At 42.8% G+C, this 23827-nt stretch overlaps 1 protein-coding gene across 1 annotated transcript; it reads left to right on the top strand.

Annotated features, from left to right (window-relative positions):
* The first annotated feature begins 1564 nt into the window (after positions 1–1564).
* Positions 1565–23252, top strand: arhgef16 (Rho guanine nucleotide exchange factor 16). Its single transcript, XM_088937981.1, has 15 exons — positions 1565–1780; positions 3127–3869; positions 5567–5618; positions 6956–7125; positions 8736–8792; positions 9670–9830; positions 13936–14088; positions 14730–14859; positions 15597–15671; positions 16554–16646; positions 17579–17733; positions 19523–19714; positions 20217–20284; positions 21028–21129; positions 21627–23252. The coding sequence occupies exons 2-15, from the start codon at positions 3243–3245 to the stop codon at positions 21764–21766; spliced, it is 2175 nt and encodes a 724-aa protein (XP_088794107.1). The 5' UTR covers positions 1565–1780; positions 3127–3242; the 3' UTR covers positions 21767–23252.
* Positions 23253–23827: the final 575 nt, after the last annotated feature.

The following is a 23827-nucleotide window of genomic DNA, read 5'->3' as shown; positions in this document are numbered from 1 at the left end:
AGATGCCTGAGTGATACTGAGTTTCACCAAACTTAACATGCTATTGGTCCAAAGTAACAACTAGACAAGAAAACAATCATCAGACATGGACATTTGAATACGCAGGGCCTGTTTTTCTTTATACCATATGTTCCGGATTAAAACTAAAATATTATTTGGCTAAAGTAATCTGAATACAGTTTATTTTTCTCAGTTTTGTTCAGAACTCCTCTCCTTCATTATTCACTGAGCTACACCTTAAACTATTCAATAGGTTAAACCTTTAGGAGCCTTTTTCTCTTAACAGGCCAGTCACACATTGTCTATTAGTGTTGAGGCACACAGTAGCTAAATGAAGTTCAACAAAAAAGTAATGATAAATTCCACTTTCAGTGTAAGATTTTCCTTTATGCTGAAACCAGGACTTGAGTGATAATGAAGACTGTCACAAGTGTTGTAATGCACTAAATTTCAGCCTCATTCTGCTGTGTATATTTTTGTACATTATTTTTGTCACAGTTAAAACAAGATGTTGGGATATACCTAAGAGTTTTTTTTTAATAAAGATTAGTTTTTTCACCTATCAAACAGGTTTGTACAGGTACAAAATGAGTTTTTCTTAACACCAGGTTTCAAAATACAATTCCAGAGGTCAGCTATGTTCCTTCAATTATTATACTTCAATCTACCGTCTTTACAAGACAGACTGGGACTGGAGATACTGTACAGCTTGCCCAAGTCTCGACTTTTCTCTCAGTATGTCCATACAGAGACCAAACAACAGAGGGCGCACATTCTTTAATAAAGCAAAGCTAAAAATAACTTCGCATATACAGTACGCTCACAAACGAATGAGCACGCCACTCATACAATATCACATAAGCTTCGGTAAATATTGTTTATAGTTATTGGGAACGTGTATTAACGTGTATTCTAGTATATAGAAACTAATATTACCTGCATGACAGGTTGTCACTGCTATACCTACAACATCGAGGGCGATTTAGGAATTATATACACCTTTTTAGATACAGTACTAAAAGTGTAATACATGCACCCAATTTTTAGGATTGCAATTTAATATAACGTATGTCAGTTACAAACGGTGAACCAGGTATCACATCAACCACTCATGCCTATAAATATGAACTATTTTTGAATCATATCAACATCACCCTTTAGAAAGACTGGGGTTCAGCGTGATGGTCAAGATTCCGGTACAGAACCGACTTGCGTTCAGCATAGCAAAACTGCGAATAAATCGCACTTGCCTTTATGAACGTTGTGCTAAATACACAGATCCACATGCAGGCAACGGAACCACACGGTTTCACGAAATAAACCCCTCTTGGAAAATAATGTATTGTTTTAGAAGTCAATTTTATCGCTGAAGTCAACCGTGGTTCAAGAATCCCAGATAAATCTAACACCGCCTGTGCCTCAAAAGGACGTTAATTCGCTGAATAATATTAGTCAAGTGCCTTACTGAGATCCAGTAGATAAGATACTTTGCGTGCACTTGCAAGAATCAAGGCTGCGCCCTTTTAGCCTGCAAACTGTTTACTCTGTGACAGGACACTGGCTAGGGGTAATATTTACAGTAACAGGTAGGCAGGTCGGCCGAGGCACACCTGGAGTGACGTCACCGGAGCAGTCTGACGGACAGTCTCAGGGAAGCAGATGGGAAGTTGGCGAAGCACGAAAGCAGCGCCGACTCGCCTTGTTTTTAATGAAAACACCAACTTTTGGACGCATCGCAAAAGGAGGCGAGACCCGCTGGACCGAGTTGCATAGAAAAAAGGTAAATAAACTCGACATCCGACAAACTGCAAATGACGGTTAAACGATTGACAGTTTACGGGTCAGATCTTTTTTGTGGGTTGCGCTGTTTTTCTGCCCTACTTGTGACTTGTGACTTTTGGTGTCGTTTTCCGATGTTATTGGCGTGCAGAGTAAAGTGAGTGCGTTTTTATTTACGGAGAGGAAAAAAAACGCCGCTTTGCAGAAAGATTAACGCAAGTAAAGGTTGAGAGAATGGTTAACTAACGCGTTTCACCTGGAGTCAATCTGCAGGATATTTTTGTTCGTGGAAAAGCGAAAGCTCTCCTCTCGTGTGAAGACGTGCAGCACAGTGGGGAATGTTGGATTACACTAGGTGTAGCAGACTGGAAAAACTCGACGTCCGTGTCCAAAATCACGGGGGGGGGACACTCCTAGGGGATCATGTCTTTAGTTATGTCAATCGTCTTTTTTTATTTCTCTCTTTGTTTTCAATGCTGTCATTTCTTAATTAAAATACTATTTGCCATTTAATTACAATGGCTTGATTTTTTTTTATCGGGTATTAAACCGAAGGAATAACGAGACCAGTACAAAGTTCAGGGCACACATTTAGTATACTTACATACAGTATACCTGATAGGGCAGCTGAGAAGATCGGACTGGTTCCTAATCATTTTATCAACATTTGATTACTCACTTGGATTCTAGGTACGGTCTGATGTTAAATGATGTCTGACACACTGTCCCGAAAACTGTTCCGTTTGTTTTAATACTAGTATTTCTCGTTCCTTGCACAGTCTGTGCGTGTAGTTTTCTATTTGTTACCCTGGCTGTCCCTGTTCAGCAGGACAGAGGAGGGGGTATTCCCCGGTGGGTGCGGGGGAGCAGACGGTGTCCAGGTCAGTGGGTGGGAGTTAGTAACCATCACGAGCTCCTCGCGATGAGAGGGAGGCGCAGACTGGGAAACCCCCCGTGTGGCAGCCGGTGTCGAGATAGTCATGCGACGGGAGCGCAAAGTCTACCGATTTAATCCGACTTTGGAAGTGTTCGCTCGTTTTTTAGATGCTTAAAAAGAATATACAGTGTTCTGAAATGTGTACTAAAGCGTCTCCCTCATTTTATTTATTCTTCTTCGTTTTTAGTACCTTTGGAACGGGGTGTTTGCATATGGCATGTAGCAGAAAGGAATGAGTGCTTTTCCTTGGTTTATCTGTATTTGGCTTCATTCCTCTGAGGTTTTTTTTTTAAAGTAGAGGACTTTTTACTTTTATTTTGTTCCAGTTTCTTAAATCAGGTAACTTTCACTGTTCAGAATGCAGCCCAGAATGTGTCTCTTACACATATTTGATCTTTCCCCCCCAAAAGACACGGGACCTGACCTGCGTGCTTTTGTCTCTGCGCGCAGTATGACCAGCAGTCTATTGCTCGCTTCTGGCTGAGAGACCCAGAGGTACAGCAAGCCGTGTGCCGAGTCTGGCAGGATGTATAGAAAATCAGGGCAGGGGGCGAACAGCGGTATGTCTCACCGCCGGTCTGATGGCTTCGTGGGAGATCAGGCTCCCCTCTTGTTGGAGAACCAGTTTGCCTCCGATCTGCAGCTGGACAGCCAATCTGGACCTCTGGTGAAGAGGGTCAGCCAGTCCCGGGGCTCTCCCCCACAACCCCACGTGACCGGCGCCCCCTCTGCTCAGGAGGAGAAGGCGGCAAAGGCCCAGATTGTTCTGAGCACCGAAAGCAAGGCCGCCCTGAAGCTGGGCACCCAGCAGATCATCCCTAAGAACCTGGCCGTGGCCAGCCGGACCAAGGTGCGCTACCACACCACCGTCGTCACCCTGCCCGTGCCCCCGGAGCCCACGAAGGACAAGCGGGCCTCCGCCCCGGCTCTGGAGGCGTCCTGGGACGACCATGAAAGTGACGAGGAGGACTGCACGCTGGCGAGGAACCGCCGGAACCAGTCTTACCGGGCTGCCGTGAAGAGCCTGGACAACGGGGCCCTGACGCTGCCCGCCACGCTGTCCACCCTCAAGCCCGTCTCGGAGGAGAAAGAGCCCAGCTCCCAGCCCCCGCGAAGCACCGGCCGCAGCCCTGGCCGCAGCCCTGGCCGCAAGGTGAGGCCTGAGAATGGTTTTCCCCGTTGCTGTGTGTGTATTTCCTGTCTAGAAAAAAAATGTGTGTTGGACAAATATCCTTTTTTTATCAGGTTTCTTTAAACTGCAAAGTCCAGCCTGTTATGAAATCTCTGCAGCTGTATTCTGAAGCTGCTACTGCTCTTAACCTACAAAGTGAGAGCTTGCGGATACCCCATAGCTGTTTGAACTGGCATAGCAAACCAAAACCAAAAATCACAGTTGTGGAAAAAAACTGGTTTCTTGCAGCCTGTTGTGGCATGTTTCTTTCTGTGCACAGGGTAAAAGCACTGGGTTGTTTTAAATATAGAAACAAAGGACTGTACTTGTGTGCAGGACAGAGGACTGACACCTTCTAAAGAAAGCTCTCATTCATGGGGTTTTGTATCTCTTGGATGGTCCATTTTGTAGCAGAGGTGGAGCAAACTGTCTCCTCTTAAGAGCTGATAAGGACCTAGGGTATGAATTCCTTCTCATAACGATGTATTTATTTCCTCGTTTGTCATGGACACATGTAGAAACAGGTCATGAACGATGCAACCCCTTGCAGGCGTATGTGGAGGTGCTGTCCTCCTCTGTTTTTGTCAGAGTCTCTGCCTTGGTGTGTCACCCAAACTGTGCTAGCTGGAGGACTCCGATCACAAGAGCTTTGCGTTGCGCAATTTTGCGTTCTGGTGCGGGAGAGCAAAAACCGCGGGCAAAGGTTATGGCTTAGAGAAATAAAGCAATTGTAGAGAAATTCAGCAGTGTTACATTGCTGTTAGGTTACTGGTGACTCTTTAGTCCTTAGTTTTTGTCAGTTGCAATACAAGACTTGGGCATTTTAAGCTAGTCCTGTTTGTTCATCCCTGGAGTGAGAGACACTGGCCCATGGATCCCATCAGAGGCCGTGGCACATGAGGTTAGACACTGTGCTGTACGAGCTGGATCTGACGTTAAGAAATGTTCCACTTTCGACATGCTCGGCCCTGCTATCTTAAATGTCCTGGTTGAGCTCAGCACTTCAGAAATGAATGAAGTGGGTCTTCTCAGTGTGAACAAGTTTGAATCCCTTGGAATTATACAAATGAAAGCCGTTTTTGTCCTTAACAATATTTCAAGTCATTTTTGAGTAATTCTTACTGTCAGGGCCTATTCCAGGGCTCCCAAGTGCTTAAATGTGTTTTGCTGTGCGCACATACTGTATTTCAAAGGAAAGGAATTAAAGTTGATGCTTGGCTTCATCAGTTAAAACTCCAAAATGTGGTTTTTGAAATTTTGAAGCCCTAAAAGCAGCACAAGCCCCTCAGTCAGCCTTCGTATTCTCCCTCTTGCTTGCAATAAGTCACTGTTACTATGGGAGGAGGAGACGGCGAAAATTTTAAATAGCATGAGAATACAGTGATGATGCTTTATTTCCAGGACGGTTTCCTTCCTGTTTTATTCTGATGCCAATTAAAGCTTACCATTCTCACATCCCCACTTCTATAAACTGAGAGAGCAGCTAGTTTTTTTGAGAGGGGGTGGGGGGGGGGGGGATTAGGAAGTGGAAATAAACTCCACATTCTAAAAAAATGGATGCATCTCCAAAAAAAAGAGGCATAATGCATGCTACTTACTCATAGCTGGGCTGTGGCCATGCCATGGAACCTCTTGTATACCTGACTGGTAAACTGGTGCTGCTGCTGTCTTTCATGCAGAGAACCCTGGGACGGAAGAGGAACACGAAACACAGCGGCTCTTTCAAAGATGGTACGTGACCCTTGTGTTTTAGGGGTGGGGTGTGGGCATCATGCGAGTGGGCTGTCCTTGGAGAGATGAGAGAACTTTAGTTAACTTGTAAAACACCAAATGATATTTGACATGTTGGTACTAATTGAGGATTCCATAACCATTTTCTATATTCTGTGGTTTTACCATGATTTGATGAACGTTTTGGAGTATAAGGGCAAATCTCCTCCTTCTTCTCATTACACCCCACTTTCATAATAAGAACACCAAGTAACAGTTCCACAATCGAAGGGCTACTATGTTTCTAGTTTGGGTTCTTTCAGCGATTATTTTCCTGTTAATTTCTCATTTTGTGTGGTTTTACAGTGAAGTTAGAACAGGGGTACCAGTTCACAGTAAATCCTGGAACAGCTGTTGCCTTGGAGTTTAATTTTTGAAACTGGGTTTTGTGTTAGTGAGAAGTTAACCAAGTAAATCGCTCTGCTTTGCCTGTGTGATGCCTTTTCACTATCTAGTGAATTGGACTCTTGCAGAAGTTCTGTGTACGGCCAGGGTTGAGCACCCTAGTGGTTCTGATTGGCTGTCAGAAACCAGATATTACTCAGTTTAGGACCAATCCGCTCGCCACGCCCCAAGCAGACCCTGTCTGTAGAACTTTCACACCAATGATGATGTCACAGTCATGGTGGGAGGCACATCAACACTGACCAGTCAGCTTCCTGTTGGATTTTAACATTACGATTAAAGCGAGTCGGGGAGGACTTTAAAAGCTCAGTTACTAGAGAGCACGTGCAACCGCAATCCACGACTTTGAGCAGCTCAGAATTCTTCATTTTAAAGAACTATTTATGAATTACAGTGAGATTTCAGATTTTGTGAAAGGAAAACATATATATTAATAGGAATTTTCTAAATGGAATATTTACCACGATGTGTGTTCCTCAAATGAATCATCACACATGCTGAGCAGTCTGGCTGTTAAGCTGAGGCACCATACAGTAGCTGCAGAGCTCGCACTGCTTTGGCAATGGAATATTTTAAGCCTGCCTGCCGTCACTGACTGGGTGATTTGAATGAGAAACTGGTTCTGGACGGGAGGTGTCAGATGTTGCAGTGGAGTGTCATCTCCCTGCACGAGGCGGCAGGGAGCTGGTGATCACACGGAGGGGGGGGGGGGGGGGTTGTTCTTTTCCACCCCCGCGTGGAGCGAGACTCCAGGGGCAGCGGGCCCATGGGCGAGGCATGGCGCCGGCTGTCGCTGGCCACCAGCTCCCTGCAGCTGTCCCTGGGCTTCGGCGGGGACGAGGCCTCCGTCTCGGAGGCTTTCTGCTCCTTCCTGACCCGCCTGCTGTCCGCAGAGCCGCGGCTGTACCAGGAGATCCGAGAACGCGGCCTGCACTCCACCAACCAGAACACCGACGACGAGCTGCTGGACGACTTCGTGCAGCTGGAGCACCCCGAGCCCGACCAGGGCATCGTGGTGAAGAGCTACCGGCCGGCGCACGTCACCTGGAGCCAGCTGCCACAGGTGAGAGACTGCTCCTCTCCTCCCTGGGGAGCAGCAGTGGTGCCATGTGGGGGGACAGAGAGAACTCAAAAACCTATATTTCATCATGTCTCCAGGTTCTGGAGTTTGTTACACAACAGAATTGGGGGCTTGGTGATGGCAGTATTTGTACTGTATGTAGTCTTGTGTTATTTAACGGAGCCTTGTTTGGTCCAGTAGTGTTTTTAATGTGCTCAGTTGAAAACCAGTGTGCAGTAGATGTAAGAAGGCATGTGATGCAGAACCCTGAAAGAGTGCAGTGTTTCATTGCTCTTTTCTGTTCAATACAGGATAAGTGAGAGCCGAGCACAGAAGTAGTAGACTTGTGTTGGTGGTTTATTTGCAGCTTCAGCTTAATCTTAGAGAATCTTTATCAGATGGAATCGGTAGATCTAGTTTTGTTTCAGATATTCTTCATCATTTTTTCACTTCTTTTGTAAATGTAATTGTCAGAGCTATACAGACTATTTTGTTTTATGCATACCAGGTTTTTATAAGCGGAGTAATTATCGGAACAGCACATGTTTATACGTTTTGTGCATTTATATAACTTAATCCCACTTGTGTGTTTGTGCATTCAATCTTTCTCAAACTGCGGTAACAGACAGTACCAGTACCAGTACCAGTACTCGGTAGCTGACTTTTGCTGGCTTGTATACAGCAGCCTTCACTAGGTCTGATTTTGTGGTAATTTCCTTTCTATTGTGCATAGAAGGACTGAGTAGGATTGCAAATTTTAGCTGTGAAAGAAAGACCGTACTTTTTTACCTCTACAGTATATAAATTATTGTTTATTTTCAATACTGGGATCCTCTTTCAGTTTACACACTGTAGTTGTTGATGCGGTTTGCCTGGAATGTCGTGAATTTACACAGCTTGGGGTTACTCTCAGAACTGCAGAGGACAGTGCGCTGTGCTCTTTTCTGTCACAGTTGTCACATGGTTAGCTTTACCAGGTGGTCTAGGAGGGCTTGGTCAGTTTGAACAAGAAGCTGTAATACTATAGCTTTTCCAGTTCACACTGCACTGTGCAATCAGAGACAGTCTTAAGAAGCTGCATCTTACCCAAGGTAAAGACGGAGATCCATGCCAGAACACCTCAGTGTATAAACAGTCCTCTGGGAAAAAAGAAACTGGACCAACCTGATCATCGACTCCTAGGGAAATTAGAGAAAATGACACTGGAGGGAGAGAATGATACTTGTTCTTCAACTCTTTGAATTTGGAAGTGTAGTGATCATCAGCATGGAAGTGCATGTGATCATTTATTATGGCAAGAAAAAGCACTGAAAACATCACTCTGTGAGACTGGGATTCAATAATGGTTCGGAAGCCAATAAAATGTTTGTGTCACTGTTTGTATGAGCAGGCACTTTGGTGTCATATATTGGTAAAGTAATGAATTGCTCAACCAACACCATCCTCTGAGTTTATCGAACTGTGGAAATAGCCATTAAGCAGATAATAAACTTCTCTTTATATCACTTTCACTTAACTCATGCTTCATTTTTGTATGTCCAGTTTTAATATGCACATTTCAGTACAATACTCTTTGAGTTAATAGTGAGATTACCATGCTGCCTTCCTTTTAGGTGCAGGAACAAGGTATTCTTCAGAGGATCTCAGCAGAAGAGCGCAAACGACAAGAGGTAAGAGGATGAAATATGGTCAGAAAAGAGTTTGAAATTAGTCAACCTTTTTAAAACATAAGTGTGTTTTTAAACTGTAAAGAAAAGCATGCCTTATTCTCTTGGGTGAAGAAATGTGGAGGAGCACCAGACCAAAACTTGTTGAGTCCTGTAGCAACTGGTTTCTGCTAAAGCAGAGCTCTCTATATGCCTGAGCAGGAAATACCTAGTAAGGCAAATCTGCCAGGGAGAGGTGTGACTTGATAGGACTTTGTACTGTTTTACATAATAGATCTAAAAGCACAGTGGTTTTTAGAACATCAGGACCTTGCTTTATAAGAAAAGCCATCGTGCTACTCTGTTGTTTAATTGGTATCTGAAAGCTGATGGTTGAGATATGTTTACTGGGAGCCTTTTAGTCCAGAAAAGTGGTTTAGTGGAATTAGTTTTGGATTATCTGTTCTCATTATAGATGTGCTGCTTTGTTACTGCAGCTGGAGCTCACTTTTGTAATGTCAGTGAGGCCCACCCTGCCTTTCTGTCTCTGTGCCTGTGGTCTTCAAGCTTCCTGTGCTTTATCTGATTCATCTATTTCTCAGAGCTCCCCCCCCTCAAAATCAAAACTGGCTTATCCAGTTTTCCACATGAATTCCATGATTTTGGGATAAATATCAGTGACAGGCATGACCAGCTGTATGGCCATCTGCTTCGGGCCATTTACAACGCCAGGAAACAGAATGCCCATGTTTGTGTCTTTTCCGTTTTGTGCCTGGTGACTTTCCATAGTTCATCATCTGCTAATTTCAATAAATCGGATTCATGCGATGAATTCCACAGGATGCACCTGTGGAGTCTGATTTAATTCTTGTGGTATTTACTGAATCCTGTTATCCTTCAGGCCATCTTCGAGATCATCACATCCGAATACTCCTACCTGCACAGTCTGGGCATCCTGGTCCGTCTGTTCAAGGGGAGCAAGGAGCTACGCCGGACCATGAACAGCACTGAGCACCATCACCTCTTCTCCAACATCTCCGACATCCAGGATGTCAGCCAGCGGTGAGCACTTTGCCCAGGGGGTAGGAGGGGCAGGGTGTCTGTATAGCAGGCTCTGTGCGTCCCACAAGCGTTCACACAGAACCTTCAGGGTGCATTGCCCTGCAAGGCGTATGTTGCTCCTTAGCATTGAATTCAAAGGTACTGTATCTCTAACCGGTTTCTGGTTTGGGGTTTTTTTCCTGCTTCAGTCAAAACTGGAAAGAGCTGGAGCAGGCTGGCGTCTCTGCTCTTTCCTCTTGGACAGGTTGGTGTAGGTTTCCCACTGCAGCCAATGGGGACAGAATTGAGGCTATTACACAACCATGTACACATGAGCTGTCAAGAGGCTTCTGGTGGAAGCAGCCCAGGCTTTGGCGTGACTTGTGTGGTAATCATGTTACACATTAAGCCAAAAGCCACAGGCAGGGTTTTTGCAGAGTTGAAAGCAGAAGTGAGTTCATCCAGCAGGTTTTATTAATTGACTCACAGTAGCTTTCACAGGAATTGTCATTGTAAGTTTAGAGAAAATCATCCAAGGCATAGAGCACAGTAATGTGACAGTGAGCGGTTGCATTTTGTCATCAGAGAAGTTACCTCCAGAGGGATTATGATACATGAAGTGTTATGACAATTTAATGTTAAAGTTTGATAAACTGAGTGGTATTATATTTATATCAAAATAATTATTTCACTAGAGTGAGGATTCTTCTAATCAGAAGGCTGGTCTTCTTATTTTCCAAATTTAAATGACCACAGATATTTACCTACACCCAGAGGCATTAACAACACAGTAAATGTGTTGAACACAGAGATTTAAGGTTGATTAAACTGATTACTGTCTTTGTCCAGTGTAATTTGACTCATGCTGTAGTGCTTGCTTTTTCTTCCTTAGTCTTAGGAATAGCAGGCTGTGTCTTAACAAGCTTATGAAACTTGTTCCTTTGCTATCAGAAGCTGGCTGAGGTTACTTATCTCCCAAATGTGCTGTACGTGTACCTGCTTGTTTGATCTTTTCCTGGCGATAGGAGAGCTGCCTGCTTTCTTGGTTCAGTCTGATGCAATAGGCACTTCTGGCTGAAAAGAAACATGCTCAAAAGTAAACTACTTAAAAAGACATTAACGCTGCATGTTACTATTTCAAAGGTGTCTGATTTATGTTTAGAATCTCGTGTGTATTATTTGCTTTTTTTTCCCTCTCTCTCCTGAAACTGCAGATAAAATGTACAGCAATTGGATTTCCTCCACATAATGTGAAAGTCAACTGTTGTATATGAAGCGTTACAAACTTTTTAGCCTAGAAATAAAGTGTTTTGGAAGCTGTCACTTGCCTTTGGCATGATATCTAAAAAGGAAGTCATATCTAGCATAGTTGCAGGAGGGGAAACCTGGGAACAGATGTTTAGTTTTGAATGGAAGGAATGTAAGGAAATGCAAAATGGTGTTATCTATGCAGCATAGTCCCCAGATTAATGTAATGGTTAATGATTATGTTTTACATCTGTTTGCTTTTTGTAGCCACAGGAATGGAAAGTGACTAATGGAAAGAGTTATAGTAATCAATACATTACGACTCAGACTTGGCAATCCAGGTACAAGAGTGTCCTTCTCAGATTAGTTTAGATGTTCTGAGGACAAGGACAGTATTGTGTTAGGCTCGAAAGAGGATAGTCTTTCTTCTTCCCTGAAGGAGTTAGGCTCCCTTGAGCTGAAAGGCACACACATGTAGCAGGGCATGTTACAGAAAGTGCTGCCACCCTCCTGTAACCTAGACTGGGTAGAATTCTCCAGTGGCAGTGGCACAGTTGAGTTCACCACTGTCTAGGGATTGAGCCACAGGGACTGGGTTTGAATCCTGGCAGGGATGTACCTGTCCCTCACCTACAGTTTATTCAATTACAGTCAGATTAAGCAAAATCCTTTTCTCTTCTACTCGGTAGAATAAACTCTTGCACTTAAAGTTACATGAACAGGAAGCTGCTTCTCACTGCAGGGTGAGATGTTGCACTTGCAAAACGTCTGCCCACACTGTAGGAGGTGCCACACTTTGTGATGCATTTCTTCGCTGTACTACTCTTGTCTTCACTAACGTGTAACGTAAGGAAAACTAAATTAACATTTTAGTCTTGCACAGACCTGCTTGGGCTTCTTTAGGGCACTTGTCTTTCCTTCCAGGGCTCAGCATGTTCCCCGCCTGTTACCCCAGGCTGAATACAGTCAAAATGAACCTGATGTCTTTGATTTCTTTGAAGCAGTGTCTCACGAGGCAGGACACACCCAGCAGGATCACACTGCAGCAGGAATCTGCACCATATTACAGTAAAGCAGTAAAACAACCCTCTCTCCTTCAAACAAAAAGAAAATTAAGCTGTCTGGGTGTTAGTTTACTGCTGTTGCAATTACATTAAACAGTCTAACATATACTTCGATATTGCAGTAGCTATACACCAGTTTTGATCTAATTATTTTCTTCCAAATGAAACTTTCTTAGCTCAGTTTTTTTTGTGTGTGAAGGAAATGCTTTTTGATGCAAAAAAATAAACTTCTCAGATACAGCTAGCAAATATGCTTTTTTTCTTGTTTTGTTTTCAAGTTCAGTACTTTAGTTATTGTTAAGTGAATTACTCTTTGTCTCCTATAAAAATTCCACTGGGGTTTATGGCAGAACCTGCTTTACAGCTTCCAGCTGTGTTTTTAGTAGAGCCATACGCAAAGCATAGAGTTTAATGTTTGTGAAGCTGCATTGATCACATTGAATCTGATGCTACAGTTGTCTGAAGGCTTGCTTCACCCATTGTCTTCACTGGGATTATAGACCTTCAGGCATCTAAACCTGTTTTTTCTAGACATGCAATGCTCATTCAATAAAATGCGTTACATTGATGAACTACAGTATGAATAAACACTCAACAGTGGAAATTAACAACACACTCCCAGCCACATGTCTTGTCTTGTTATTGGTCTGTATGTTGAGTTGTTTGTTGTACTGCAGGGTTTTGCAAGGCACTGTGACATAATGGTGGAGAAATTGTTTTTGCTAATTAACATTGTTACATATTTTATGTCTATGGTTTGGCCCAAGCTGCATGTGCTCAGGGTAAGGACTTACTCTTTGCTGATTGTTATGTATCACTGGGTGTCTGACCATCACACAGAGGTGAATTAATTTGCAGGTTGGCCAGTGACCAGTCTCATTCCTCGATGAAGAATTGGTTGTAACACTGTCTCTGTCAGGGTCTCAGTGACCACAGCTCCTTGGTGCTCCTGTCCTGCTATGTGCTTGGAATACTCAGAGGCACAGAGGTTAGATCAACCTTGACAACATCTCACATTTCTGGGTACTGGCAGAGTGGGATGGTTTGACTGGTTCAGCATCAGAAAATTTCTCTTATATCCTCCCCTAACAGTGATGGAAAAAACTGACACAATACAAATTCAACAGAAACAGAGTTCCATCTTTGAGAGCTGAAGAGAGCCCCGACACAAATCATCACAAATAGCAGATGTTTGGCAGTGCCGATTTCTTCTTAAGACGAATGCAAATGTGTCTGGGACAATGTCTGTGTTGATTAAAAACCTGGACCCTAGGGAGCTGTTTATATTTATGCAACTCTTCTGCACTTGTCAGATGTCTTTGCTGTTGTCTGCAGTGGACACAGGGAATCTGTTCTTTCACCTATTGGCTTTCAAAGGAGTGAAGTTTATCGACACTTGCCTGCTGTTGAATACTTTTAATTTATCTTTGGGGTTTGAGTTGTTTTTGTAGTTTTTCAGGGCTGAAAGGCGTGTGCCTCATGAACATCTAACTGAGAGAATTCCTATGTCTATTACCCAAGCTTAACAGAAACACAAAACTAACTAAGCCCCCCTGTCAGCTCTGGAGTGCTATACATCAATGCTTTGGATAATATTGTATTTCTCTAACACTTTTAAGTGCTATTTTTGTCACACCTCTTCATGCTGAGCATTATTATAAAAGTGCTTTACAATGTCAGGTTACAATAGCTAAAAGCAAATGCAGTTTGCAGTAAGTGTTCTGTATATTGCAGATCATGACTGTACACTGTTCTGTGATAGACAGACAAGGAAGGAATTCACCACCGGCCTTAAACCCATGTTTTATTTTCAGGTTCTTTGAGGACCTGGAAAAGCGACACAAGGAAAACCCAGTGATCAGAGACATCAGTGACATCGTGCAGAACCATGCCGCCAACTACTTCAACCCTTACATCATCTACTGCTCCAACGAGATGTACCAGCAGAGGACCCTGCAGAAGCTGCTGTGAGCAGAATAGGGGGAACAATTAAAAAGAATCAAAGGAAACTTGCAGTTCAATTAATCATTGATCTGATGGTAGATAGGCTATTGCAAAATAAAGCAGTTGGATGTTAACCAACAGAGCTGCAATCCTAGAATTATTTTTTTCTAGATTTGCTAGATTTGGTGTGCAAAATGCAAATCAGCTGGAAACATTTGGCCCCAGACTTTTCATTCTTTTTTGAAAAACGACAACTATCAGGATTCTAGCTTTCAGCTTCCAGTAAGCAAAAACTCTGATTTCACAGTATATTCATCTTGAACATTTTCAACAGCGTTCTTGGAATTAATGATATGAGCTCTCCTGCTTCATTGTACAAGAAGCTACACCTACTATAACAAGACAGTTTACACATCATTGACTTCCTTCTTTACAGTTCCTATACAGTAGAACGTGATCTCAATCACTGGCATAATTATACAATGGCCCCTGTAACTTAACAAGGGGCAAAACTTATTTTCTTTGTAGCCTTGTTAGGTATGTCCTACAGATGGAATTATTTTAATAACATCATGTTACATACCATTGCTTTTTTAAAGGAGGGCTCATTTTCATCATCCATCTCTTGTATCCCCTGGTTTCTGCCTGTGTGTGTGACACTCAGCTCGAGCAACAGTGCCTTCAAGGAGGTCCTGAAGCAGATCGAGGTCAGCGAGGACTGCGGAGGCCTGCCCATGATCTCCTTCCTCATCCTGCCCATGCAGAGAGTCACCCGCCTGCCCCTGCTCATGGATGTGAGAGACTGCGCTGAATTATTTCTGAGCTGGTTATGTTTGTCAGACATACTCTATTGTATTAGGGTTACACCTGTTCACAATGTCCCCCAGGTGATATCGGCACAAAGAAGCTGTATCGTGTCACAGAACTAGGCCCCCTTTTCACCCTCTAAAAACATTTAACTGAATATTTGGACAGTGGTATTCCTTTTTTTTTAAATGACAGAAATATAGCACATCAGAAAACAGTTGATAAATATGACCCCATGTCTATCACAGCTCCCTTCCTCTGCACAAAACATCGCAGTTTGAAGCCTGGCTGACAGATTTATATTCTTCTGGTTTATTGTTTGTTATTAAATACATTTGTCATCATTCCTCCTTTTTGGTAAAGGGGAAATGCTGTGATGGGTTAAAAAAAACAAGTCTGCCACACTTGTATTTTTCATTCGCATATCGAAACAACAATTTTATTAAAGAAAGTAGAGAAGAGCTCTGTCCCGTAGTAAACTTCATTGGAGCCCCCTGACTGTAGCAGGCTTTGCAATGTAGTGTTTCCAAAACCTTAAGACAATGTATACTAAAATGAGCCATTACATCTCATGTTAAAATGTACTGTTTATAAAATGTAAAGGAAAAAATACATTTTTATTTGCAAAGAAAGTCAGGTGAACAGATCTGCAAGAGATATTTGCAGTACTTTAGAAAAGTCAGCTGACTGCCAATAAAGAGGTACCACTTTCTCCTCCCCCCAGACCATCTGCCAGAAGACCCCTCCTGATACTCTGGAGTACAGCGCAGCAGTCTGGGCCCTGAAGGCCATCAGTAAGGTACTGCAGTCCTCTCATTCAGAGATTGTTGAGATCGAGATTAACATGGTGATGAAGTAACCATGGAGCAAATGCTAGGAACCCTAGGAGTGTCTCATTGATATTAAATACATCATGCTCAGTGTTAAAAGATTCTGTCATATACTGTACAGTGGAATTATATCTGTGTGTGATGATGAGTAATATTTAGGGGTATCAGAGGAGGATTTTGCATGTTCCTTATCCCAGACATTTATATTGTGTATAACTTGTTCCAACTAGAACATCTGCATTATCGCACACAAGTCTGAAATGTTCACCCTGCACTGACAAGTATAGCAAGAACGTTTTAATGAGATAGTTTTTCTATTGTTTCAAGCTACCTGCTAGTCCACTGTGAAAAGGGTCACACAGTTGATTTCATTCCTTCATTGTAAATGTGCTTTGAAAAGTAAAACCGTAAAAGTGGATTATTCTCTTAGCTTTCTTTTGTTTGCCTCCTCTGCATTTCCAGCCAAAGCCTCTAGTTTCTTTATTTCCTTTGGTGCACATACCAGTCATAATGCAACCCATATGGAGAGGCAGAGTCCAGTTCACTGCGTCCTGTAAACATCTGAGTTAAAGGGAAACGTGCTTTTTTGTATCGCACACAGTTGCCTGGAATCAATTATTTTTTCCTTTGAGGATCATTCTATAACTTCAACTACTTATGTACTTTGTACATAGATATCAGATACATGGCAAAACATAGGATCCAGAATCAAGAATCGATTCTCGAGAAATGCGCTCTATTGCTCTATTCAGTTAAGAGGGTGCCTTTCAGAGCAGTCTGTCCAGTTTCTCCTCCATATTTACCGCTGTTGTGGAGACGTGTCCTGATTGCAGTGCCTCTCTGTTTTTTAGCTGGTAAAACAGTGCAATGATGGAGCCAGGAGAATGGAGAGGACAGAGCAGATGTACACCATCCAGAAACAGATGGAGTTTGGCAAGATAAAGGTATTCTTTACAAGACCAGCTGCTGACCTGGAGCTGATGCTTCTAATAGCCACAGTACTAGGAAGCCCCACCAAATAACCAGTTGAGGGTATTTGAAGAATGGCTGGAACTTCTATTCCATCTTTCTGGCAGGTTCATTTTCAGCTGAGATTGGGATGAGGGTGCAGAATTGAACTCAATCCAGGAAGACTTTGCCTGCCATTAAAAGAGTCAGTACTTTTGACTTGATGGTTCCTAATATCTTGGCCACTTCGTATACTATCAATATTATTGTTTTTTTATTATGGTTTTTTTTTACTGGAACACTAGTAACAGTATCATGTAGATCTGAACATCATGTACAACAGTGAAGACCAACAATGGTTCTGAAGAGCTGATTTTATAGGTCAAGCTTAAATCTTCTCGTAAAGACTTGGAACACGTTTTGCTCAATTTGGCAGATAAATTGGTTGAACTAAGATATGTAATGACCAGGTGTGGTCCTTGAAAACATCAGGGTATTGGGGATTTTCTTTTCATATCATCACTAAATTACATAAGTGCTCAAATCCCATGTTCCAGTGATGAAACCAAATGTTTTAAGACTGACCCATAACACCAGCTGGATTGGAGCTCTCCAGGAACAGGGATGGACATCCCTGGTGTAGTACATAAACTGCAGGATACTTAGCTTATATTTCCCAGTATTTCTGTGTATTGTTTTTGAGTTCAGGACTTTGTGCAAAGTGGTAGTGTTTGTGCAGTTCCAATTGATAAATACAGATTGGCATTCTGTATGTCACATGGCTGAGATTTCTATAAAATTCTCCAAAAGTGTCCCTAACTGCCCCATCAGTACGTCAGGAATACGCCAGGCGTGCAAGGTAAACGGAAGTGGAATCCTGTCCTCAACTCTGGCTTCAAAATGATGTCCAGCCTGTTGTGTCCCTCAGCCTTTTCCCCTCATCTCGGCCTCTCGGTGGCTTCTGAAGCGAGGAGAGCTGGCTGTCTACACCGAAGAGCTGAGCATCTTCTGGAAGGCGTTCAGCAACAAGAGCTACTACCTGTTCCTCTTCAATGACGTGCTTATCGTCACCAGGAAGAAGAGGTCAGTACACCCATCCCAGTTTCCCTTCTGCAGTTCTGCTCACTGCAGGTGCTATACAGCACAGCTGCCTTTACATTCAGAGGGCAAAGTCCAGGACTGGTCTTTAGTGTAGAAAACGAGGGCATCCTACAGATCTGCGGTTTACAATTTAAGAAAATGCAGTTTAGATTATGCTGCAGTGCATGGATTTAATGGTATTGGCCAGGTGAGTAGAGCCTGGTCTTTCACACTTGTTTTAGACTTGTTGTGCTCAGAACACCATTAGACTAAACATACCATAGTGACCACCTCTGCATTTTCCCACGCAAGAGCTTGTCACCTAACTAGGAGTCTTATTTGGTTTGGGTGCTAGTGAGATTTAATGAAAAAAAAGGAATTGTTGTTGCTAGTGACTGTTTTATTGTACTGGGTCTTTTGAGAATGTGTGAGGGAATGCTGAAGTAAAAATGTACCCAGTTTCCTTTTTTAATTTAAGTATTAAGATTATCCTCAAAATCAAAAACTCTCAACACTTTGCATAACTATTTTTATACTTAATAGTACAAATGACCGAAGAACTCTGACATGATCTTGTATTCCGAAGCATCTATGCACTTCTTATTCTACAGAATATTGTAAAGTTAAGTGTATTAATCGATTTTCAGAATGGTGGAATTCAGACTTTTTTATAATGCTCAACCATGTAAAAGTAGGAGGTGAGCCTGGTCTCATCTGGTTGTCATGGTCTTCTACTGTTGGAATTTCGTTTTTGAAGAAGCTCCCTTCTGATGAGACTCTCTTCCAGTGCATAGGACTGGGAGGCTGTATCCGAGCTTCATTTTGAATTCCAGGGCTGCTACGAGAGGTCATAACCTCACATTCCGAGCTGCACGACACGAACATGACCAGTATAGCAAGTAGACAGGGAGGGAACAGAGCCTCTTAATCCTAGGCAGAAGGAAACCATTTAAGAGCTTCTGTGCCTGAGAGTCCTAGATTATACCTAAAGGTTTCATTGTCTGTTTTTGAGTACATCAGGTTAATCCTGATGTGCTGGAAAGATTATTGTCTTTGTGGTTTTTATGAGCTGAAATGAAAGAGGAAGCACACTTTTATTGGTGCTCTCCGCGGTAAAGCAGTCCAGCGCTATCACCCTGAAATCTGAGATTGCTTTCTCTGCTCCTACCATCCATACATGCACTAGAATTTCCTTTTCCATTACAGCTTTCTAACATTTGCCTCCCATTGCAGCTGCTATGAACTTGTATCATGTTTCATACATGGTGTTTTCCCTCCAAATAGGTGAGGGTGGAAAAACCGTTAGTGTTATACTGCTAATGCCATTGACACCCCAGGTGTGCTGAATTTGGAATTTTTCAAGATGCTTTCTAATAATTTGAATTTTTCAGAGCTTGTTAATGTTCATACATTGTTTTTTATATACTGTACATATACATCATCTGCAAATGGCTTATGGTAAGAGCTGCAGCATGACGTTATGTAGTTATTATGTGACAGGTTTTTCCTCCTTGTTTCTTGTCTACCTTAATATGCATTAGATTGATTTTTCCCAGTGGGCAGTCTGCCTAATCCATAGAGGGGTTAATTTGTTTACTATACTGCAGACAGTTTGCCCGTATTTTTTTTGCATGAATCATAAATATGTTGTTATTGTGGTCAACGTCTGATATTCTGATACGATGACTCTTCTGCTCTTTTTCTCTGGGGTGAAGTAGGATGCTGCTAGAATAAGTTAATCTCCGTCTCTGTAACTGTCTGTCCTGTTAATTTCATGCCCTTCTGGGTGCAGTGAGGAGAGCTATGTGGTGATGGACTATGCCACTGTGGAGAACGTGGAGGTGGACATCCTGGACAAGAGCGAGGTCCAGACCTCGCCCACCGTCAAACTCACGGGCAGCTCCTCCCTGTACTCGCTGAAGGTCCTGATGAAGAAGAACAGCGAGGGACGTGCAGAGCAGATCGCCCTGGTCACGGAGAGCCAGTCAGTCACCTCTCTCACCATTATTCTAATGTGAACGTGAATTTGTCAGGACGGGATTACCCCCCTGATTTTAACCCCGCATCGGTGTTATTTAGAGACAGCACCCAGCTCTAGTCTTTTCATTTTTAGGCTTAGAAAAACATGTTTCCAGGTATATTATAACTGTAGAAGTATAATACATTTTCCCCCTGATTGTGATCTTCAGGGACCAAACAGTGTAGTGGGTAGTAAGCTGTAAGACTCCTGGTGGGTTCGAGTCCCAGTTACGTGAATGTGTGAATAACCAGTGTTTTGAAAAATGGCACGTGCATTTTCATGTGCATTACTTCCTGTTGAGATTCTTTGAGTCATAACTCTTGACTGAACCTTGCAATGGTACAAGTACTGTTGTGAGTAAGATTGGGGCTCCCTCTAGTGGTCACTTCTCATCCCTCCCTTCTCTCCAGTGCGATAAAATGCAAAACGGCTGTTCTTGTTCTTGTTTTCTTGTTTTGTTTGTCAGGATCGAGCGGGCTCGCTGGGTAACAGCTCTGCGGAGACACAAGCAGGCTAACAACATTAATAAAGAAGGTACTGCTTGGTCAAATTACAGAAATCCATTTTGTACAAAAAGAATATACTGTATGTAGCCCACTTTACTATCTCCTGCCTTTCCTGGACAGGGATAGCAACTTGAAACTGAACTGGAAAGCACAAAAGGTTCTGAAAAATTTGATTTTTTAAAATAATCTTCCATGTTTCCATGTATGTTTCCAGGTTGTTTATTTTTGTTTTGGTATGCTTTACTGCAGAGAAGGTAATGCGTCCCTCATGTCCTCTCTGGGATCAGCCCAGCTAGAATGAAGAGAATGGACATGTGTCTTGATTCATCACATAGAAACAGGATAGTGTGGAGAATCTCTTGCATTGTGAAAGTGTTAGGACTGAGGGGATTCAGTCTATAATGAAAGGGAACTGGAGTTTGATGATTGTCTTCCATAACTATCCCAATAACATATGTAGAATGAAGAAGGTTATAGCCATATCAGCATTTCTGCTTAATATTGGGCTTTCCTGTGTAGCAGTTTCAAAATAGTGAGAACTAAGTGTATGTTGATTATTTACCTTGAAAGAATGCAGCAGTGACTGACAGTGGCAGAATTAAGGAGGGTGCAGTACTTCAGAAACAACATACATCTGTGTAGGCCAGTACACAACATGTGCTGGAGAGAATGGAGTGTCTGTGAGTGTTAGGAGGACGCTGAAGCTCTGTGGTGTAGTTCTGGGGACGAGAGTGGGATTCCGGTGATGTGAACCTGTGTGTCGCCTTTCAGAGCTACCCCAGTTTGAGGTGATTAAAGCCTACATGCCGAAGGAGCCCGACGAGCTGGGGCTGCAGCAGGCAGACGTGGTCCTGGTCCTGCAGAAGGAGGAGGGTAAGGGCTAGGAGGCGCTGGGGGTGCGTTCAGTTTAGTTCAACTTATTTTAAACTTCATGCTTAAGAAAGAAAGGGGGGTCACCTGTTGTAACTCTGTGGCCATATGAAGCTAGATAGGACCCCTGCAGGAGTTTGACATTGTTGAGCAGCAGGTCAGTCTACAGAAGTTACATTCTGTGCTGGAATTTAAATATTAATTCATACCCAATATGAATTTTGGTAACACAGTAGATTGTTTACATTTAATGTATAAAAAGCGCCCAGAAATAAATGGGGGTACACTGGTGCAGACTCTCTCTACTAAGCTTTCTAGGTTCCTTCATGCATATTTGTATTCCGACTCCCCTGAACTGTCCAGTGACGTTGTGACTAACATTTGGAGAGCTGGCGGTAAAGGAGACTGACCAGTGAGAGGGAGAGCACAGTGGGCATTGCTGGGCTGGGAGAAGGGAGGGGCACGGAGGGCAGGCGGTTGACCTCTCTGTGCCATCGCAGGTTGGTACCATGGCGAGCGGCTCCGGGACGGAGAGCATGGCTGGTTCCCCGCCAGCTGCGCCAACGAGATCACCAACCGGGTGGCTGTGGAGCGCAACGTGCGGCGCATGGAGAGGCTGCGCAAAGAGACCAACGTGTGAGCCCTGCAGCACTGCCGCGTGGACACGCCCACCACTCCGCAGGGAGAGCGCAGACCTCCGTCCATCCCGAACTCTCGGACTGGGACGTCCAGGAGAATCTCTCAGCCCTTCTCTTGCTGGCTTGCGGATTAGTTCAATACCTTCGGATCCAATACATTCCCCTCCATTATCCTCCCAGCACATGGAGTATAATGGGCATGAAGACCAGCATGATAACAGACCTGCAACAGCACTGACTGTGCATTGTCTTCACTGGAGCACTAAGGTCAGGGACAAATCACCTTTTTCCACATTTCATATAATGGATCTAAAGATTTCGGTGGATTGCAGCTGCATAGATTTCTGGGAACTGTATATTCAGAATCTGTTTCTTACTGCTGAACTTTCTTAGATCTGGCTTTGATGTCCTTCCAGGAACTGCCCGAGCAGGGTTCAGAAAGTGGGGGTCTAGCACACACTGGAAAGGCTTTGCGGCCAAAGAGCCAGAGTGAGGAAAATGGAAGTGAAATGCGTCTGCATTTATAAAGTTATCGATGGAATAGGAACCTTTAACAGATTTTTTACATCTTTTTTAAAGATTTAATTTGTGCTATTAACTGGGAGACTATTTGTTTAGAATATAGTTACAATGAATGAAATTTCCATTTAAGTGTATGACATTTTTGGTGTATACTTTATAGCCGAATCTGTCATTTAGGATAACAACAAATATTGTGCATGCAAAGTGCCTTGAGCAGCACCAAAACGTGTTCCACACAGTGCCCATATTTTATCAATGCAGTGATAAGCCATAAAGGGCTAATGGGAACTAGTTACATTTTTAATGGCAAAAGTGATAACCGCATCCATAACATAATTTAGCTGATTAAAGTACATTCAGAGACTTGGAAGTGTGCACAAGGACTTGAATGTCATACTGTGCAAATGGAAATGTTGGTCATGCTGAAGCAGACTTCATACAGGCTCATGTGCATCACTGTCACTGGCTGCTTCCTGATGTGCACTGCTGCGCTCAGCACGCAATCTGAATGTGTTCTCAGGTGCCCTCTGAGCCTTTACCTGAAGGTGTCACTGCTGCATTTCCAACTTTATATAATCAGTAGACTTGTGTAGGATGAAGAAACATTTTGTCAATCCATAAAATTGTGTGATATTCGCTAGATGGTTCATGTAGAGAGCATGTGTTTTTTTTTATCTGTAAATCTGCACAGGAAAACTAAACCCAGTAAGCACACAGAGTTGAGAAGGCAAAAGGGAAAGAAAAATCAGGTTTGTGGTTTTTGAAGAATTTTACAGCTGTGAGAAAGCCTTGTTTTTTTCATTTCTTTTTGTCATTGTCCATTTTATTCAACATAAGGTAAAAGGGAAAGAGTGTGAATATTTTTCATGCATATATCGTAGGTCAAAGGGTGATTTGTACAAATGTGTTAATAGGAAGAGTATGTGGTAAATGAATTTATATGTTCAGAATAAATTTTGCCTAAATTCAGAAGAAGAGCAATTTGTTGTTTGAGCCTGCTCTGACAAGATGATGGTGGTCATCTTCCATGTTATAGGACAATGCTGTGTGGAATTTCTCATGCCTATCCTTCCTCCGTCCTGTGTCAGTCACAAAGGGTTAGCTTACAACTCAAAGACAATCAGGACTGTAAGGTGAAAACAGCTAGGATTTTTGCCAAAACACTGCTGTCAAAATGGTTAATTTATTCACCTGTTACATACAGGTATGGATATAGAAAACATATATCATAAATATTAAACCATACAGTTTTAGGATTCAAACAAATACAATCTTAATATGGGTTAGAAAGACCATAATTGCTCACATTAATTGTTCTACTGATATAATGCTTGTAAGCAGTGATGCTTTTTAGTCCACTGTCAACCAGGTTAGTGTTCCATGTGTCATTCCTAATGTCTCATATACTGTATACAGCAGATGCCCGTCAGCTGAATTACATCTTTACACTCTGAGGAAAGCATGTTTGTTTGGGCTGTATTATAGGTTTGTACACAAAAGTCAAATGTAGCTCATTATTATTCATTGTTTGGACAGACCAG

This window comes from Atractosteus spatula, chromosome 20 (genome assembly GCF_055471065.1).
Source record: "Atractosteus spatula isolate fAtrSpa1 chromosome 20, fAtrSpa1.hap1, whole genome shotgun sequence".
NCBI lineage: Eukaryota > Metazoa > Chordata > Actinopteri > Semionotiformes > Lepisosteidae > Atractosteus > Atractosteus spatula.
The sequence above is the reverse complement of the archived record's forward strand: the minus strand, read 5'-3'. Positions and strand labels throughout refer to the sequence as shown.

What these genes read in the sequence shown, in the direction of transcription:
- arhgef16 (XM_088937981.1), top strand. Translation starts at nt 3,243, where the DNA reads ATGTATAGAAAATCAGGGCAGGGGGCGAACAGCGGTATGTCTCACCGC. An exon ending in CAGCGGCTCTTTCAAAGATG is followed by an intron (nt 5,619 to 6,955) that starts GTACGTGACCCT and finishes TGCTGTCCGCAG; the next exon opens with AGCCGCGGCTGTACCAGGAG. An exon ending in ATCCAGGATGTCAGCCAGCG is followed by an intron (nt 9,831 to 13,935) that starts GTGAGCACTTTG and finishes TTTTATTTTCAG; the next exon opens with GTTCTTTGAGGACCTGGAAA.